We start from the raw sequence: 21,306 nt of genomic DNA on the forward strand, positions 1-21,306 counted from the left end.
CAACAGGATGGCAATAAAAACATTAAAAACCTATGAGGCGAGACACATGAGCCCTGGCTCTTATCTGCTTGTGGCCTCCAGGTCAGAGCTAGGAGGTCATGAAGCTGGCATGAATGTTAAGACCACTTTGCAAGGTGTTGAATCTCCTCATTAATTTATACTCCCATTCTTACCTTTCCCTCTGTGTCTTAATATGTCCCATTAAAATAGTAATCTGCAAATCCTCCATAGTGTGGTCCTCTCTGGAGAAATGTGCAGCCACTGGGAGATCTTTTCTTTCATTTTTAATGTCAGAACGGTGTGAGTTCATATGTTGATGGAGTCTCTGACCTGTTTCCCCAACATAAAGGCCTGTGGTTGGACACTGTTGACACATAATAAGGTAGACCACATTAGAGGACCTGCAGGAAAAGGTTCCCTTGATCTGATGTACCTGCTGTGATTGAGGTACAGGTACCTGGTCACCTGTGCGAATGTGCTGGCACATTTTACATCTGCTTTGCAGGCAGGGTGAGGTACCGTTTTCTGATGGAGGTCTCAGGGCACTCCGGACAACCAGTTGTTTCAGGTTTGGTGGTTGCCGGAAGGACAGGAGAGGAGGGACTGGAAATATTTCTTTTAGTCTTGTGTCTTTATGCAGAATCGTTTGGAGTTCCTTGGCAATGTGACGTAGGATCTCCAGTTGTGGGCTGTAAGTGACTACTAGGGGTACTCTGGCCTCCTGTTGGGTCTCCTTATATTTGAGTAAATCATCTCTGTTGATGGCTGCTGCTTTACCTATTTGGTTATCAGTCACTTTTGGTCTGTAGCCCAACTGTAGAAATTCAGACCTGAGCTCCAGGAGGTGTTTTTCCAGGTCTTTCTTGTCTGAACAGATACGGTTGTAGCGTATGGCCTGGCTGTATATGATAGATTGACAATTTTTGTAGATGTGGGCACGCTCAAAAGACGGTTTCAGAAATGAATAATAATTTTAATAACAATTTCTGACAAAAATTAGATAAAATTTTTTTTAAAATTACAACATACACTTGATCTTAAATTGTAACCGACAATATAGCGTTTTTTACAGATGGATATTGTATACACTTTGATGTTTCAACCACGGGGCACAAGGACTCAATTGGTCCGTTACTCACATATATATATAATACGTATATAAAATATCCCTTCTCATGAAGATAATCTGTGTGTAGGCTTATATACTATGATGTTACAAATTAGTTCTTTAAGTAAACAAATAGAGAGACTTAGTTGTTTCTTAATGTCTCTGGTGAGCATATAGCAAAAATATCAAAAATGCATGCATGAAAAAAATAAAAAAATAAAAATTGTAAAAATTTAAAATTTGCATCAAGGTTTTTAGCTCTTTATGGTAGATTAGTGTCCAGGAGGTTTTGCTATTAAACAGGATGTAGGGCCCTACACCTGTATAGATTCTTTTATATATCGCTTTTAATTACCTTTTTGTAAGTAATATCAAATAGAGGTTTTATGCACTCACGATTAGTTGGCAGCAATTGGTATAGATGTCCCTAGGGTTGTATTGCTGCTTTTACTATGTAGAAGAGGTCAAACTCCAAGTGCTCTGTGGATTGCTTGGTAGCCGTTGTCCACATGTGCTGGAATCTGTGATTGTCCACGTGTGATGGATTTTGTGGACGCCGTTCAGGAACGCGGTCGGAAGGTGTTAAAGGATGTCTACTCACACGGTTCTACTTTATCGCATAACCTCTCCTCTCCCAGTTCAGATTAGGCGACTGCAATGTGCCGCAGATGATGTTGTGCTCATCAATGAGTGCAATCGTATCGGCCAGTGATCCAGATGGTAGGCTCAAGTTCACAAGCGCTTCACAGGTAAGTATCCTCTTATTATTTTTTGTAAGCGATAATATTGGTGGATCTGATGTTCAAGGGAATGTTCAAATCCTATAAGAGTCTTGCAGCTAGACGCGTTTCGAAGCACAATGCTTCTTCCTCAGTAGCTTTTTTTGAAATGAAAACCTCCTCGTTGATGCACTTTGTTAAATGCCTCTTCCGGGCTGAAAATTGTCTGGTCTGGATCTCCACGGGCTAGATCGGACTGCAAAAACCTGACCTGGACCAATCTACTTAAAGCCTACTTATATTCTTTTTCGGATAGTGTTTTACTATTTTACTTTTGCGATGCATGTATTGTAATAGATCGTGGTTATAAACAATGAAATATTAAACAAAAATAAAAATATACCCAGATAAAAAAAAGAAGAAATTTAGCAGTGGAATATAGATTCATATTGTTTTAACTGATAGACATATTTTGTTGTATAAAATGGCAGATATGTTACGAACATGTACACCGATACACAGATATACAGATAAATCAGTGCAGAGGATAGATATAAGGAATGAACTAACACATATATAAGACATCTTGTATTTATTTCTTTATTCTTATTTTTATGTTTATATGGATTCTGGGTGGGGGAAACCGGAAGGTGGCCACATGTGCTGGTATACAGCCGGACTAATGTGGTCCATATTACGGCTGCCTCCATCCAGTTTACAAAAAACCAAAAATCTCAAGTTCTGCATTAAGGCCCCTTGGTGACATGGTGTCGAAAGTAAAAATATATCTCGATTCCATTCTAGACATTTTAGCTATATAGTCTCCACCTCTCCAATCTTTTTTAACGGACTGTATTGCACAGAATTTTAATTGTGTTACATCCATATTGTGAGCTGTTTTAAAATGTTTCGACAAGGTATGAGTTTCTAGTCCTTTTTTGATGTTCCTCAGATGTTCAGAAATTCTCTCCATTAGGGATCTGATCGTCCTCCCAATGTACTGTTTTTTACAGGGGCAAGTTATCATATAGATTACTCCACTACTATTGCAGGTAAGGAGTTCATTGATGTTATGTACTAATTTGTTGCTAGATGATGTAACTTTTTGAGTTCGTTTCGAAAAAGAAGTCTTTTTACAGCAAATACAGTCTCCACATCTAAAAAAGCCTTTTAGATTTAACCAAGTCTCATTTGAAGTTCTCGGTTTGGTTTTTATTGATGGAGCTATTTGGGAGCCCAAATTTGCGGCTTTAGTGTAAATGATGGGTGGTCTCTCAGGTAGAATGGTGTACAGTGTTTTATCATTCTTTAAGATATCCCATTGTTTGGTGATAATTTTCTGTAATTTTTTATATTGTGTGTTATATGGTAAAATAATTTTACTCCGATTTTCTTGTGTATCATCAGATGTTTGTGTGTTTTGTGAGAGTGGAATTTTTTCTTTTATTAAATCTTCTCTTTTTAAATGTCTCGCTTTTTGTAAGGCTGATGCTAAGGTTGTGGTTGTGTAGTTTTTTTCTTGAAATTGTGCTGTTAATCGATCTGCCTCTTCTTCGAACTTCTCAGTTGTTGTACAATTTCTCCTTAGGCGTCTATATTGTCCAAAGGGTACGTTTTCTAGCCATCTGGGAAGGTGGCAACTATATCTGGATATTTAACTGTTCCTAGATGTTGGTTTTGTATATGTACTACATTCCAGTTTGTTTTCTATTATATCTATTTGCAGATCTAGGAATTCTACCCCTGTTTTGCTTATATTGGGTGAGAAATGTAAATTGAATGTATTCTTATTTATTATTGTAATGAAGTCGTGTAGCTCCATCTCACTTTTATCCCAAATTAAAATGACGTCATCTATATACCGGTGCCAGAGCACCAGGCCGTCGCCAAGCCTGCCATCTATAGTGAGTTCTTCCCAATATGCCATAAATAGATTGGCATAGCTTGGCGCGAACCTGGTGCCCATGGCAGTACCGGAAACCTGTAAATAAAATTCACCTTCAAAATAAAAATAATTATGTTCTAAAATAAACCGGATACAATCTAATAAAAAATTAATTTGTTCATTTTTTAAATCACCCGTTTTCCTTAAATAATGTTCTACCGCTTTAACGCCTAAATCATGTTTGATACATGTATAAAGGGAACTTACATCTAGTGTTGCAATGATCCAGTTCTGTTTCCAATTTAGGTTTTCCAATATCCTTATGATTTGGGTGGTATCTTTCAGGTAACTTTTTGTTTTTTTCACATAGTCTTGGAGAAAATGGTCTATATACTGGGAAAGGTTGGCTGTTAAGGATCCTATACCTGAAACTATAGGTCGTCCAGGGGCAGGGGCACTATCGATTTCTGTTTCCTGAATTGAATTGAATTCATCCAAAACTAGGATGTCACTATGGAAATTTTTAGATGATAAGAAGCAATCAATTAATGAATATGAGTTCATACATGATCAGGGTATACACAGAACACAAACACAACGCACGCAAAATGACCAGCAGGTCAGGGAAACGTTTAATGATTTAGAAAAACTTCTGATAAAACAGTTAAAACAACAATGGGAAATAAAAACATTACGACAGTATATTGAACATAACATAATCCCCCAAGGGCTGAGAATCTATAAAGCACCAGCAGAAGACTTACAAGAAGATGCATTCAATACAGAGTGGGATACTTTACTATTAAGTCAATCTAAAGAAATTATTGGACTTATCATAAAACGTAGAACACAAATGCTAGAGGGATTAGAAATGACTATATTAGAGAAAAAAAGACAAATAGAATCTTTTGAAGAGAACGAGGAATCCACAAATAGACAAAAATATATCTGTAATAAATTGGAAAGAGTAGAAAAAGAAATTATAGAAAAGAAAATAAAGAAATTTAAATGGAATCAAAATAAGACATACAACAATTTTTCTAGATCAGGTTCTACCCAATACCAAGAAAGAACGATTAGACCAAGACAGCAAGAACACTATAACATAAACACACAACCCATTGAAACACAAAATAGATATTTGCCATTACAAAACCCGAGTTCCCCTTTTCAAAGACAAAGGGAGGAACTCTCCCCATGGAAACCTCACTTCACTACAGATCACAACAAAATGTTCCCTCTTCACAAAAACACAGAACACCATTCAAAGACACACACATACAACAACGACCATATCACAATCCAAATCAACATCACTATCACAACCACCAACAATCAAATCACAGACAACCTCACCAACACTCACAACGGTATACACACAAAACATGGACACAGCACAACGAAACGAAGAATTACCGACCAACCGAGGACAACACACGCAGCCGACCACAGACATATGCACAAGCAACACAGAGCTCACCCACCCTAACACAAAAAACACATGTCATACAGACACAAACCCTATCGAACCTGGGACAACACACAAGAAAAAGAGAATTAGAAGAGGACGTAGAAACAGACACAACTCCGAAGACAAAAATAGGGAAGATGTAACAAGCACTGAACTGGACACATTAGGAATTTTCAATTTAAGTGAAACATCACTCACTAGAGATCACGTTAGTTTGTTAAATAAAGGACTAAAATTTGCACCAAGTCATTCCTTAGACAAATTTGAGATATATGTAGGCATAGAGAAACACATGAGAAACTTATGCCTAAAGAAATATTTTTTGAGAAATCCATTAGAAAAAACTACTACAACTTCAGGACTTTACAAACATACTAGTTTAAAACCTAAGTCCAAATTCTTCCCACGGCAAGAAATGAGAAAAGGATGTAAACAAGCTAAAACAAACGAACAAATATTCCAATTTAACTAAATCAGAACAATACGCATTAAAGACTTTACAGAAAAACAATGACATAACCATACGCCCAGCAGATAAAGGGGGGGGAATTGTGATACAAGATACATCGGACTATAACAACGAATGCTTACGACAATTAAGAGATACCGAGACATATCACAAACTTTCATACGACCCCACTGACTCTTACATAAAACAATTGAATAACCTTGTAGATGAAGCTTTGTTAACGCAAATTATAACAGAAAAAGAACATAATCATATTTTACACAAACAATACAGAGTACCAATTTTTTATTGTTTGCCCAAAATCCATAAAGACACATCTAAACCCCCTGGAAGACCTATAGTTTCAGGTATAGGATCCTTAACAGCCAACCTTTCCCAGTATATAGACCATTTTCTCCAAGACTATGTGAAAAAAACAAAAAGTTACCTGAAAGATACCACCCAAATCATAAGGATATTGGAAAACCTAAACTGGAAACAGAACTGGATCATTGCAACACTAGATGTAAGTTCCCTTTATACATGTATCAAACATGATTTAGGCGTTAAAGCGGTAGAACATTATTTAAGGAAAACGGGTGATTTAAAAAATGAACAAATTAATTTTTTATTAGATTGTATCCGGTTTATTTTAGAACATAATTATTTTTATTTTGAAGGTGAATTTTATTTACAGGTTTCCGGTACTGCCATGGGCACCAGGTTCGCGCCAAGCTATGCCAATCTATTTATGGCATATTGGGAAGAACTCACTATAGATGGCAGGCTTGGCGACGGCCTGGTGCTCTGGCACCGGTATATAGATGACGTCATTTTAATTTGGGATAAAAGTGAGATGGAGCTACACGACTTCATTACAATAATAAATAAGAATACATTCAATTTACATTTCTCACCCAACATAAGCAAAACAGGGGTAGAATTCCTAGATCTGCAAATAGATATAATAGAAAACAAACTGGAATGTAGTACATATACAAAACCAACATCTAGGAACAGTTAAATATCCAGATATAGTTGCCACCTTCCCAGATGGCTAGAAAACGTACCCTTTGGACAATATAGACGCCTAAGGAGAAATTGTACAACAACTGAGAAGTTCGAAGAAGAGGCAGATCGATTAACAGCACAATTTCAAGAAAAAAACTACACAACCACAACCTTAGCATCAGCCTTACAAAAAGCGAGACATTTAAAAAGAGAAGATTTAATAAAAGAAAAAATTCCACTCTCACAAAACACACAAACATCTGATGATACACAAGAAAATCGGAGTAAAATTATTTTACCATATAACACACAATATAAAAAATTACAGAAAATTATCACCAAACAATGGGATATCTTAAAGAATGATAAAACACTGTACACCATTCTACCTGAGAGACCACCCATCATTTACACTAAAGCCCCAAATTTGGACTCCCAAATAGCTCCATCAATAAAAACCAAACCGAGAACTTCAAATGAGACTTGGTTAAATCTAAAAGGCTTTTTTAGATGTGGAGACTGTATTTGCTGTAAAAAGACTTCTTTTTCGAAACGAACTCAAAAAGTTACATCATCTAGCAACAAATTAGTACATAACATCAATGAACTCCTTACCTGCAATAGTAGTGGAGTAATCTATATGATAACTTGCCCCTGTAAAAAACAGTACATTGGGAGGACGATCAGATCCCTAAGGGAGAGAATTTCTGAACATCTGAGGAACATCAAAAAAGGACTAGAAACTCATACCTTGTCGAAACATTTTAAAACAGCTCACAATATGGATGTAACACAATTAAAATTCTGTGCAATACAGTCCGTTAAAAAAGATTGGAGAGGTGGAGACTATATAGCTAAAATGTCTAGAATGGAATCGAGATATATTTTTACTTTCGACACCATGTCACCAAGGGGCCTTAATGCAGAACTTGAGATTTTTGGTTTTTTGTAAACTGGATGGAGGCAGCCGTAATATGGACCACATTAGTCCGGCTGTATACCAGCACATGTGGCCACCTTCCGGTTTCCCCCACCCAGAATCCATATAAACATAAAAATAAGAATAAAGAAATAAATACAAGATGTCTTATATATGTGTTAGTTCATTCCTTATATCTATCCTCTGCACTGATTTATCTGTATATCTGTGTATCGGTGTACATGTTCGTAACATATCTGCCATTTTATACAACAAAATATGTCTATCAGTTAAAACAATATGAATCTATATTCCACTGCTAAATTTCTTCTTTTTTTTATCTGGGTATATTTTTATTTTTGTTTAATATTTCATTGTTTATAACCACGATCTATTACAATACATGCATCGCAAAAGTAAAATAGTAAAACACTATCCGAAAAAGAATATAAGTAGGCTTTAAGTAGATTGGTCCAGGTCAGGTTTTTGCAGTCCGATCTAGCCCGTGGAGATCCAGACCAGACAATTTTCAGCCCGGAAGAGGCATTTAACAAAGTGCATCAACGAGGAGGTTTTCATTTCAAAAAAAGCTACTGAGGAAGAAGCATTGTGCTTCGAAACGCGTCTAGCTGCAAGACTCTTATAGGATTTGAACATTCCCTTGAACATCAGATCCACCAATATTATCGCTTACAAAAAATAATAAGAGGATACTTACCTGTGAAGCGCTTGTGAACTTGAGCCTACCATCTGGATCACTGGCCGATACGATTGCACTCATTGATGAGCACAACATCATCTGCGGCACATTGCAGTCGCCTAATCTGAACTGGGAGAGGAGAGGTTATGCGATAAAGTAGAACCGTGTGAGTAGACATCCTTTAACACCTTCCGACCGCGTTCCTGAACGGCGTCCACAAAATCCATCACACGTGGACAATCACAGATTCCAGCACATGTGGACAACGGCTACCAAGCAATCCACAGAGCACTTGGAGTTTGACCTCTTCTACATAGTAAAAGCAGCAATACAACCCTAGGGACATCTATACCAATTGCTGCCAACTAATCGTGAGTGCATAAAACCTCTATTTAATATTACTTACAAAAAGGTAATTAAAAGCGATATAGAAAAGAATCTATACAGGTGTAGGGCCCTACATCCTGTTTAATAGCAAAGCCTCCTGGACACTAATCTACCATAAAGAGCTAAAAACCTTGATGCAAATTTTAAATTTTTACAATTTTTATTTTTTTATTTTTTTCATGCATGCATTTTTGATATTTTTGCTATATGCTCACCAGAGACATTAAGAAACAACTAAGTCTCTCTATTTGTTTACTTAAAGAACTAATTTGTAACATCATAGTATATAAGCCTACACACAGATTGTCTTCATGAGAAGGGATATTTTATATACGTATTCTATATATATGTAAGTAACGGACCAATTGAGTCCTTGTGCCCCGTGGTTGAAACATCAAAGTGTATACAATATCCATCTGTAAAAAACGCTATATTGTCGGTTACAATTTAAGATCAAGTGTATGTTGTAATTTTAAAAGAAATTTTATCTAATTTTTGTCAGAAATTGTTATTAAAATTATTATTCATTTCTGAAACCGTCTTTTGAGCGTGCCCACATCTACAAAAATTGTCAAACTCTCCTTTTGGGTCTTTTTGGTGTTAAGACCTATTGTGGTTGCACCCAAAATCGGTTCAACAGAGTTCAATAAGTGCCACTAGACCTAGTATACAAAGTATATGATAGATTGTCTGGTATGTTTGGGGTGGAAGCTGTTATTTCTCCAGTAGGCCGTTCTGTCTGTTGGTTTATGGAATATTGTTGTGGTTAAGTGGCTGTCTTTAATCTGTATTGTGGTATCCAGAAAGTGTATCTCCTTGTCTGAATAGCTTAGTTTCAGATTGATGGTGGGGTGAAAGTTGTTGTAGCCCTCATGGAATTGAATTAGGGCCTCCTCACTTGCAGTCCAGATGATCGGAATATCATCAATATAACGGAGGTAGATCATGGGTTTTGTGGTGCATGTGGATAAGCAAGCACCTTCCAGTTCAGCCATAAAAAGATTGGCATACTGTGGTGCACACCTTGACCCCATCGATGTTCCCATACACTGTAGGTACAGATCCTCTCCAAATGAAAAATAGTTGTGGGTGAGCACAAATTGTATGAGATCTGAGACCAGTTCTGTTGGTAAGTTGTGCTTCTCCATGTGTGCACGACATGCTGCTTTTCCATCATTGTGGGGAATGTTAGTGTATAGGGATTCCACATCCATGGTGGCCAGAATTGTACCATCAGGAAGTGGGCCTACAGTCTTGAGCTTGTTTAAAAGGTCAGTAGTGTCCTGGATGTAGCTAGGAGTACTTCTGACCAGGGGTTTAAGGAGATTTTCCACCCAACCTGAGATACTTTCCGTCAAGGTACCAATGTCAGAAATAATAGGCCTTCCTGGATTACCATCTTTATGTATCTTGGGGAGCATATAGAAGCAGCCTGGCCTGGGATCCTCTGGGATAAGAAGGTTGACCTTGTGTTGCATCTCAGTTGAAAACTTCTTGGTCATATCAATAAGTTGCTTCAAGTATAAGAAACTTGTCTTCGTGGGAATACCCCTTTAAGGTGGTGTAATCCCCCTGCCCATGCCCCTCTCATCCACATGTCAGGTTTGAGGGGCATCTCAGGACTAATGGCATTTGCACAGTGCACTCCTGATTTTGTCCACAATCTGTTGGTGTATGGTGTATGAAATTGATTTTGGGGGCCCACCTACTACTACATAGAAATATTCTGTGATAAGGAAATTTCTAAGCACTAGCAGGGGCAGTGAAACAAAGGATAAACTAATCCCTTTCTTCCTCCCTTTCTGCTAGTGCTGGGCTCTTGGTTTGTGTACAGGGGCTGCAGGGGGGATCCCCCTCCATATTTTATAAAGGCCTCCCCTCCATGTTTTATTAAGGCCTCCACCCCTCCCCTCCATAATTTATTAAGGCCTCCACCCCTACCCTCCATATTTTATGGCCCCCCTCCCCTCCATATTTTATTAAGGCCACCCTCCCCTCCATATTATATGAAGCCCCCCCCCTCAATATTTTATAAAGGCTTCCCCCCTTCCCTCCATATTTTAATCAGTCAGTTCCCCTCCATATTTCATTAAGTCCTCCCAACTCTCCTCCATATTTTATTAAGGTCTCCCCCGTCCCCTCCATATTTTATTAAGGCCTCCACCCATCCCCCTCCATATTTTATTAAGGCCTCCACCCCTACCCTCCATATTTTATTAAGGCCCCCCCCCCTCCATATTTTATTAAGGCCCGTCCCCTCCATATTTTATTAAGGCCCCCCCCCTCAATATTTTATAAAGGCTTCCCCCCTTCCCTCCATAATTAAGGCCCCCCTCCCCTCCATATTTCATTAAGTCCTCCCCCCTCCCCTCCATATTTTAATCAGTCAGTTTCTATGGTTAGTGCAAGTTCTAAATGTAAACTTACATTTAAGGCTTTGTTTCTCAGGAGTGCTCATTCCACATGCACTACAATGCTTTGGAAATTTATAAAGGGAAGAACAGCAAATATGTAAAAATATCAGCACTTCAAAGAAGGAGAAAGAATGTGCTTAACAGTGGAGAGTCAACAGTCAAACACTGTAAAAAAACATGTTAGAAATACATTATGAGATCAAACAGAATGATAGGGACCTAGCGACGGTTCACTAACCCTCTATGTAATCTGCCACTTCTGTCGCTTCTGTCTATCTTGCTCAAGTAGATTCAGCAGAGAATATAGAATGAAACTCATTTTATCAGTAAGAAAGAGTGCAAAATTTTTGTCTTGTTTTAGTGATTGTTTCATATTTCCCATCTTTTGATGTCCAACCACTCAGACCTTTCCTCCCGTTCTCTCTTCGAGTGGCTGTAGTATACTGTCCTCTCGACTCACCCTACTAGTTCCTTGACCACTTTGCCTCTTGGCTCCCTCTCTTTCTATCCTGTGACATTCCAACCATCATCATGGGAGACTTTAACATCCCTATTAACACTCACATTTCCCCTCCTGCCTCTCAGCGCGTAGCACTAACTAGTTCTCTAGGTCCCTCACAACTCTCCGATTCCCCCACTCATAGTGAGGGAAACATCTTAAACTTGGTCTTCTCCCGACTTTCTGCAATATCTAATTTTACCAATTCTTCCTTTCCACTTTCAGACCATAACCTCCTTTCTTTTACTTTCAATAATCCCTCACCTTCTCAGAATCCTTCCATCCATCATTCATACCGGAACCCACAGAAACCTTACAGTCTTCATTGTACCCTCCTCTTTCACCTGTCGAAACCTGACTACTATCCATTATAATCATAATGTCAGAAGCGCCCTAGATTTGATGGCTAATACTCTATATCCAAAATTTTCAACACAGACGCAGGCAACCTTGGCACACTGAAAAAACTTGTTTCCTTCAGCAGTGCTCCAGGATTGCTGAACGTCAGTGGAGAAAATCGCGCACATCTGCAGACTTTCTAGACTTCAAATTTATGCTCAAAACGAGAGATGAGCGAGCAATAAAATGCTCGGGTGCTCGTTATTCGAGACAAACTTTTCCCGATGCTCGAGTGCTCGTCTCGAATAACGAGCCCCATTGAAGTCAATGTGAGACTCGAGCATTTTTCAAGGGGACCAAGGCTCTGCACAGGGAAGCTTGGCCAAACACCTGGAAACCTCAGAAAATGATGGAAACACCACGGAAATGGACAGGAAACAGCAGGGGCAGCATGCATGGATGCCTCTGAGGCTGCTTAATCGCACCATTATGCCAAAATTATGGGCAACAGCATGACCGAATGAGGCTAGATAGCATCTAAAACATCCAATAATTGACCCTGACACTATAGAAGACGGCATGCAGAGGCAGCGGCAGCAGCAGCAGGCTAGAGACTGGCATGGCGACATACCCCAAATGGACTCAGGCTTCAAACCGAAAGTTGCGCATGGAGACATTGGTGGACGCTGTGGAGGATCGTGGAGGCGAAATGGACAGAAAACAGCAGGGGCAGTATGCATGGATGCCTCTGAGGCTGCCTAATCTTGGGATGGAGCTGGCGGTCCGCTGCCAGGCGAGCTTTCGCCTGTCCAAGCCCCTGTCTCTCGGCACCTCCCCAACCAAAATGGGCCTGGGGGCCAGAAGCGTTTACTTTGAAAAAATTATAATTTTCAAAGCAGGCGGGGTCGTTTGAATATTTCATCTAGGAATAATGGAATAGCATAGCGGTTCTATTTTTAATAGTTTTTTCGGAAATGGTTCCATGATTAAGAGCGACAGTATGGGGCATCCGTATTGCGCTGCTATGATTGCAACTTCAGGTCTCCAGCATGGCGGCGACAGATGGGCCGAGTTCCACTATGTATCTGGTGAAACACCCGAAAATTCTGCCTTACAAAGCTCGTTTGATAAGGGGATGATGTATGGAGGCAGTAAAGTAGTAGTAGATTAAAGGTGCTGCAGTTAAAACTTTGTTAGTTGGATCTTGGGATGGAGCTGGCGGTCCGCTGCTAGGCTAGCTTTCGCCTGTCCAAGCCCCTGTCTCTCGGTTCCTCCCCACCCAAAATGGGCCTAGGGGCCAGAAGCGTTTACTTTGAAAAAATTATAATTTTCACAGCAAGCGGGGCTACAAACAGCACTTCTAAGCACCTTTTGCATAAGATCAAGTGTAGTACTGTTCTTATAAGTAATTGGCTTGGTTATGGCGGGTGAGGGGAATGTAAACAGATGCGCAAGAAGCGCTGAAATAATATCGGTAAATGATAAAATTTTGGCAGTATATTTTGTGGATAACACAGCAGGGTAGCGACAAAGTTAACAAGTTTGATGTGGAAGCCATGAAAACAACCCAAAATTCTGCCTGACACAGCTCGTTTGCTAAGGGGACGATGTATGGAGGCAGCTATGGAGATGATGTGTGGAGGTAGCAATGGAGACAATGTGTGGAGGCAGCTATAAAGACGACGTGTGGAGGCTGCGATGGAGACAATTAAATTTGGATAGTGCCTGTATGTGGCAGTCCAAAAAAGTTTTCAAACCAGAGGAGCAGGTAGGTGGCCCTCCAGAAAAATTAAATACATAGAGTACTATAGCTAGAGCCAGTTGGCCCTGGCAAAAAATAGTCAGTTTCCTCTGCTTTAGTGTACAAAGAGGAGGAGAAGTCGGAAAATGAGGAGGAGGAGTGCATACATTATTCAGGTTGAGCTTCTTTCACCTGGTGGAGAATGGAAATCCTGAGAAATCCAGGCTTTATTCATCTTGATAAGCGTCAGCCTGTCAGCGCTATCAGTCGACAGGCGTGTACGCTTATCGGTGATGGTGCCACCAGCTGCACTGAAAACCCGCTCAGACAACATGCTAGCGGCAGGGCAGGCAAGAACCTCCAAGGCGTACAGCGCCAGTTCATGCCACATGTCCAGCTTTGAAACCCAGTAGTTGTAGGGAGCTGTGTGATCATTTAGGACGATGGTATGGTCAGCTATGTACTCCCTCACCATCTTTCTGTAAAGATCAGCCCTACTCTGCCGAGACTGGGGACAGGTGACAGTGTCTTGCTGGGGTGACATACAACTAGCAAAGGCCTTGTAAAGCGTACCCCTGATAGTGCTGGACAAGCTGCCTGCGCGCCTACTCTCCCTCGCTACTTGTCCCGCAGAAGTACGCCCTCTGCCACTAGCGCTGTCAGAAGGGAAATACTGTTTCAGCTTGTGCACCAGGGCCTGCTGGTATTCATGCATTCTCACACTCCTTTCCTCTCCAGGGATGAGAGTGGAAAGATTTTGCTTGTACCGTTGGTCCAACTCACCCCACTAATCCCCTTCCCTCCGGCACCTTACACTGTTTGCTCTCTTCCTTTGAGCCAGTCACAGAGTAAGAAGTGTCCAGGCTCCTCTCCTCTGATCGCCCCACTACCTGCATCAGTAACCCCAACCCCTCACATCTGGTACAGTCTCTCTTCCCAGCAGTCACTTCTCACCTCACTAAAATCTTCAACCTCTCTCTATCTTCTGGAGTCATCCCCTCTTCTTTCAAGAATGCTGTTGTTACCCCACTACTAAAGAAACCATCGGTGGACCCATCCAGTGCTACTAACTACAGACCAGTTTCTAACCTCCCTTTTATCTCCAAACTCCTGGAACGCCTGGTCTGTTCTTGACTAACCCGCTATCTCTCAGCTAACTCCCTCCATGACCCCCTACAATCTGGTTTCTGTTCTATGTATTCCACTGAAACTTCTCTTTCTAAAGTCTCCAATGATCTCCTCACTGCAAAATCCAAAGATGACTATTCTCTCCTCATTCTCCTGGATCTATCGGCAGCGTTCGATACTGTGGACTACAAGCTCCTCCTCAGGATGCTTTGCTCTATTGGCCTTAAGGACACTGTGGTTTTCTTCTTCTGTCTCTGACCGCACCTTCAGTGTCTCTTTCTCTGTATCTTTATCTTCTTATCTTATTCTCACTGTTGGGGTTTCTCAGGGCTCAGTCCTGGGTCCTCTTCTCTTTTCCCTTTATACTGTCCATCAGCAGTTTTGGTTCCAGAATCATCTGTATGTTGATGATACCCAGCTGTATACTTCTGCACATAACATGGATAGTGGAGTGGACAGGTAACAGGAACACTGGTCTATCTCACTATGCCTGTTACCTGTCCGCTGCCCCATCCAACACCTGCTAGACGAAGTAAGTCTAACTTGTTATCTTGTACTGTTACTCAAGGACCATCACTTAGGTTCCTGATAGCAGGTTTGCCCTTGCCAGGGCGGTTTATCTGCTTTAGGCAGGGCCTTAGCTGCAGGAATGTCGCAGGGTGAGTTTGCCACCACTTGTCTCGTCTGACAGCTAGCACCAAGCCTAGTTGTAATTGTGCAGTTGCTGGACAGGTTCTGACACAACCTCTAAAGTTTCAAACATGCTTTTAAAACCCATCAATTTAGGCAGATCTACCACACTCGCTAACTGCATGAAATGTCAACTCTCTCTTTACTAATTCCTCCTATGTCCTCCTCCAGGCTCCAGGCAGATATATACCAGGCTCCAGGCTTCTCTGCAGTCATTTTCACCATGAAAATGTATAAAAGATGTGGGCTGATGGCTGATTCAAGCAGCAGAATTTTTATTAAATGATTGTATACTATTCCCTTATAAAGGATGGCTGGATCATTATACAAGCTCTTATACGTCCTGTGTCAGCCTCATCCTCATAGACTGTAAGCTCTTGTGTCACCCCCTCATCCTCATAGACTGTAAACTCTTGTGTCTCCCCCTCAGGGCCGGCGCTATGGGTAGGCAAAGGTGGCAATTGCCCAGGGCCCCCTGCCCCCTGGAAGAGGAGAATCTCTTCTTTCAAATGAATCTTGAATTTTGTTTCTAGGTGCTATGGATCCAGAGATATTCAGGTTTAAAGTGAGAATATCAGGTGCCATTTTTATATATAAAAATCACTCCCAACGGCAGTTTAACAGTTATTATCTCCGTTTTCCTAAAACATAGAAACACAAATTTAAATTCATACAAAAGAGGAGACTCTCTTCTTTCATAGGAAAAAAGAAGTGAGGTTCTATGTGTCACAGAGCCAGAGATACAGCCCCCTGAAATGTCCCCCCCCCTCCAGATTCTTAGCCATCAGGCTGCAGGGAGAATGTACTGCACACAGGAGCTGCTGCACCTCACAGATAATGGAAATATTCACTCTATATGTTACTACATTTTGAGAATGGATAATATCAACTAATATTCATGTTTTTAACCCTTCTCTATGCAGAACTATCGAAGAACACACTTTGGGCCACATGTATCAATCGTTTTTTTTGGGGGCCTTTTCATTCAGGCGCACCGTTTTTGCGCCATTTTTGCCAAACTAGCTGCGCAGCAAAAATAACCAGCTTTCCCTCATTTATCCTAGCAATCCAGATGTTTTGCTGCGCCTTATGATATTCATCACTTGCAACTTTTCATTTAGGCGCAAAAATGGGCGCAAAAACACTCCAGCCCGAAGGTGGCGTCAACTGAGAAGAAAGCACTGAGCCCCTTTGCAGAACAGCTCATTTCTAGCAGCAAAACTCAGCCAGACACTAGAACAGATCATACAGACATTAGATACTCTGCAGACAATAGAACAGATCATACAGACATTAGATACTCTGCAGACACTAGAACAGATCATACAGACATTAGATGCTCTGCAGACAGGAGCTGCAGACTCTATTTACAGTTCATCACCTTCTATTTACAAAACATTCTGCAGAATCCTGAGCTCAAAGCAAGAGAGCTGAGAACGCTGCAGAATGTTGCGATACTACTGACAAGTGTCCCCCATGTAATTCTGCACAGTATCACCAGTCTGTCTGAGGGAGATACTGTGCAGAATTACAGGGGTGCAGCAGGAGATCAGCACTGGGGGATCCCCTCCAGGAGAAGCCTCTGCTGAGGAGGTCACTGGGTGCTGGGTGTCACACACCTGGGTGCTGCTGTGAGTGTTATCTTCATTCTGGGATGTGGGAGAAGAAGAGAGGAGCTTGTAGCAGGATCACATGTAAGTGCCCGAATCTAACATTACGCCGAAACTGCGCCGAAACTGCGCCAAAACTGTGTTAAAGTAAAGTGATTAATAAGAGTCAGGAAATTACCTTATCACAGATGGTTGTAGCTTGTGATAATTCTGGAAAACAGTGCGCCAGAATTTAGGCGCAACTACTACACTTAGGCGCACAAAAGTGATAAATGTGGCCCTTTCTCTCTTACTCCCTTTTATTTTGTGATAGTTATTTCTTGTTGGGAAAATTGACTGATACGATGAACATTCGATCCTCTTCGCCTAATGTGACTACACCGTGACCAGAACATGTCCATAAAGTTATATGTAACACCAAAAACACTCACATGTCCTGGAATAAAGTTTTTATTTCACACCATCCTCCATTATTTACACCTGACGTTTTCACTCTCATTCTTATGAAGCGCGGAGGGTTCTGTTATTGTGCAGCTAATACAATGGCGCACATCTAAAAGTGTCTTATTATCTAATTAGAGAGGTTTAGACTGTCTAAAAATGTCTAGCTGAAAAGCAGATATCTAGTTATTACAGTTTTAGTGATATTATGTGGATTTATTCATGTGAACATATCAATAGGGCACATTTGTGAACTCTAGACATGTCCATGCATTACATTTAGGAGATGTGAAGGTAAACATTTTCTGTTTGGATCAAATTTTTTGCCATCAAAGTCAAATTTTAAGTATTTTTTTTAATAAAATGTTTCAATTTGAATCAAAATTGCATGAAGGCGCCTATGTCTATAAACTCTTTGATGCAATTTTGAAAATGGGGCAAGTGTCTGCTTTCAGAAAATATCGGTCCCTGTCCCCAATGGGCCTCACAGTCTAATCAACCTACCAGTAATTTTTTGAAGTGTGGGAGGAAACCGGAGGACCCGGAGGAAACCCACGCAGACACAGAGAGAACATACAAAATCTTTGCAGATGTTGACCAGCGCTGCAAGGCTGTAGTGCTAATCACGGAGCCACCATGCTGCCCATAAATCCCCCTATCATCTATCTCCTATAAAATTCTCCCATATTACAGTTTGTTTTACCATACTAAAGGGAGCCTCCTTCTGACTGTGACTGGTCATAAAATAGTTTTATTTTGGGGCCCCACTTTTAGTTTTGCCGAGGGCCCCACTTTGTCTAGAACCGGCCCTGCTCCCCCTTCATCCTCATAGTCTGTAAGCTCTTGTGTCACCTCCTCATCCTCATAGACTGTAAGCTCTTGTGTCACCCCCTCATCCTCATAGACTGTAAGCTCTTGTGTCACCTCCTCATCCTCATAGACTGTAAGGTCTTGTGTCACCCCCTCATCCTCATAGACTGTAAGCTCTTGTGTCACCCCCTCATCCTCATAGACTGTAAGCTCTTGTGTCTCCCCCTTTATCATTATATTCTGTAAGATCTTGTGTCACCCCCTCATCCTCATAGACTGTAAGCTCTTGCAAGCAGAGCCCTCACTCCTACTGTACCATATGAGTTTTTGAACTTTGTAGTGCAATATTATATTTCTATATACCACCCATGATACATTACATAGAAAGTGTAAAATAACTCACCAAAACTTCAGAAAATTTAATTCAGAGGGAACCTGTCATGAGGATTTCATATTTTGACCTAATGACGGGTTCCCACTGGCTTTTTAATGCTATTTACCAATATTCTTTTATAATAAACATTCCAAGTTCCACTCCTAAGAGGCTATAAAAGTATAAATGGCTCCCAAACAGCAAATACTTTGCTGTGAGTCTCTATGCCATCATAGCTCTCCCCCCCACTACTTCTTCCCCTCCTTCCTCATGCAGACATGCAGGAAACAGGTTCATCAGGACATGGTAGCAACAAGTATTGTCACATTTATTTACAGATGGGATAATGATGTTGTCCTACTTAAATATATTAAACTTCAAATATCTCAGACATTAATTTATTTAGATTTAAGGACGCCTTACAGGGCTCTATACCACACTGATTTATCTTATGGGTGGGAGTAGGAGTTGTTCCTTTGTGGAAAGTTAACTCCATGTTGTCATCTTCCTGTAAATTTAGCTTAGGGTAGGTTTTTTACAATTAATTTTTTATTGACATACATACAGTATGGCAAACAAATCAGTGCAGATAGACACATATGATAACAATATAAAGCAGATATCCTGGCACATAATCAACTTTAAATCACAAAACAAAAATGTCGGCATTGGGGTAGATTTACCATGCAGAAACTTTTTTAAGGAAATCTACCATCAAAATCCATCATGATAAACCAGGGACAATTACCCATAGATCCAGGCAACGTGACCGTGGTAATTGTCTTATATGTGTTATCTGGGGCCTCTTTCCTCTTTTTTAAACTTGGAATTATGAGCTAAGAAGCCAGAAGTGCAATGGGGGCGTTACATGAGCCCCTCTGTGCTGTAAGTTCATAAATTGTTTCACTATCTCACCCTCCCCCAATGCACAGTGCAACACTGAGACAGTGTAGCAACAGTATGTGTAAAGCCAGAGGGGCTAGGGTAGCATAATTTAGAATAACTTTAAACGTTGATTTTAGAAGGAAGGAGGCCATGGTTGACAAATATGTGAAGATTACCCCAGTCACGGGGCCTGGATCCATGAGTGATGTCCCTGATTAATCATGCCTAAGTTTGAAGGTAGCTTTACTTTAAGTGCCACGCCTCCGAAATGTGGAAGCCTTGCACTCCGCTCAACTGGACGCCAACACACATGTAATCCAGAAGAACTCTATGTTATTCTGTTTATGAACTGTGAATACGGACTTGGTGCAAAATGGTGAATACACCCAAGATCTCTTGTATATAAGTTGGTTAAGGTGCATTCAAAATGAAAAAAAAAACAATAAAAAGAAGATTTGAGGATTAAACAAGTGTCAGTGACCATATGTATATAAGAAATATAAGAATATCACCTCATTCATGGTGCTGAGATCTATGAGTAAGGGTACAACCACGCACACATATGCCCAGCCAGCCGTAACTTTTCCCTGTGTATGACGAGTCACCATTGCTGTCTATGGGGATGTAAATGAGGCCGTGAATGAGGGCTAAGTGTCCCTGGTTTATCATGCTTCATATTAATTGTAGATTTCTTATTCTTTTTTTTAATTCCAGATAAATGGACTTTATTATGTCACCCAGAGTATACAGTGTAGGTGTACAAGCCTCTATGAAGTCCTCATGCTTTTCCAATGCGCTTTAGTTCGCTGTAAAATTTCTATTTGAAATAAAACAAAAGTAAAGCTAAAAATAATATAATTGAAAACTTATACAAAAGTGGATTATCAATAATGTCACGTTGTCAGTCGATAAAATATTCTCTTTTCACTTTCAGATAAATCCAGAAGTAGAGAAGTACTGGGTCCACGTGAGTGCTGATGGCTGCAGGATAGCTCTGATCTGGAAATATGGTGGCTTGTATATGGATACGGACATCATCTCTATGAGAACAATTCCTAAGCAGAACTTCATCGCCGCACAATCTTCTCAATACTCCAGTAATGGTGTTTTTGGATTCTCTCCCCATCATGATTTCACCCAGGAATGTATGGAGGACTTTGTTCAGAATTATAATAGCGGAATATGGGGACATCAGGGTCCATATCTCTTCACCCGAGTATTGAAAAAGTTTTGTTCTGAAACCAAATATAATGATACTGAAGATGCCATGTGTGGAAACATAACTATATTCAAGCCTGAGAGATTTTATCCTATCTCTTATCCATCATGGAGAAGGTATTACCAGGTGTGGGACATATTACCTACTTTTCATAACTCCTTTGCTTTACATCTATGGAACTATATGAGTCGTGGGAATGTAACTGTGGTACCTGGTAGTAATGTGTTAGCAGAACATCTCTACAAAGATTACTGTCCGTCCACCTATAAAGCAATGCTTATTAGTACAAAATCTCACCACTGAACATTACCCACTCTGTGACTGTAATAATGGGGCACATTTACTAAAAACTGTGCAGTCTGTACTATATTGTCTGTGTAGTGTGCAGGGGGCACCAGATTCAGGATTTCTGGTGCACGTTCTTTATTAATCTGGCGTCCCCTGCACTGCTCCGACAGAGTGCACCAACTTGTTTTTGGTGCACCTTTAACATGGGGCATGCGACACAT

General features: G+C 40.5%; 1 protein-coding gene across 1 annotated transcript in view; it reads left to right on the top strand.

Annotated features, from left to right (window-relative positions):
* LOC140120677 (alpha-1,4-N-acetylglucosaminyltransferase-like) overlaps positions 1 to 21,306 on the top strand; it is a 31,115-nt gene extending 9,809 nt beyond the window's left edge. The window contains exon 3 of the mRNA XM_072139635.1: positions 20,513 to 21,306. Within this exon, the coding sequence (XP_071995736.1) occupies positions 20,513 to 21,100 (588 nt within the window). The 3' untranslated portion in view covers positions 21,101 to 21,306. The remainder of the gene's footprint in view (positions 1 to 20,512) is intronic.

The sequence above is a fragment of the Engystomops pustulosus genome, chromosome 3 (assembly GCF_040894005.1).
Source record: "Engystomops pustulosus chromosome 3, aEngPut4.maternal, whole genome shotgun sequence".
Lineage (NCBI taxonomy): Eukaryota > Metazoa > Chordata > Amphibia > Anura > Leptodactylidae > Engystomops > Engystomops pustulosus.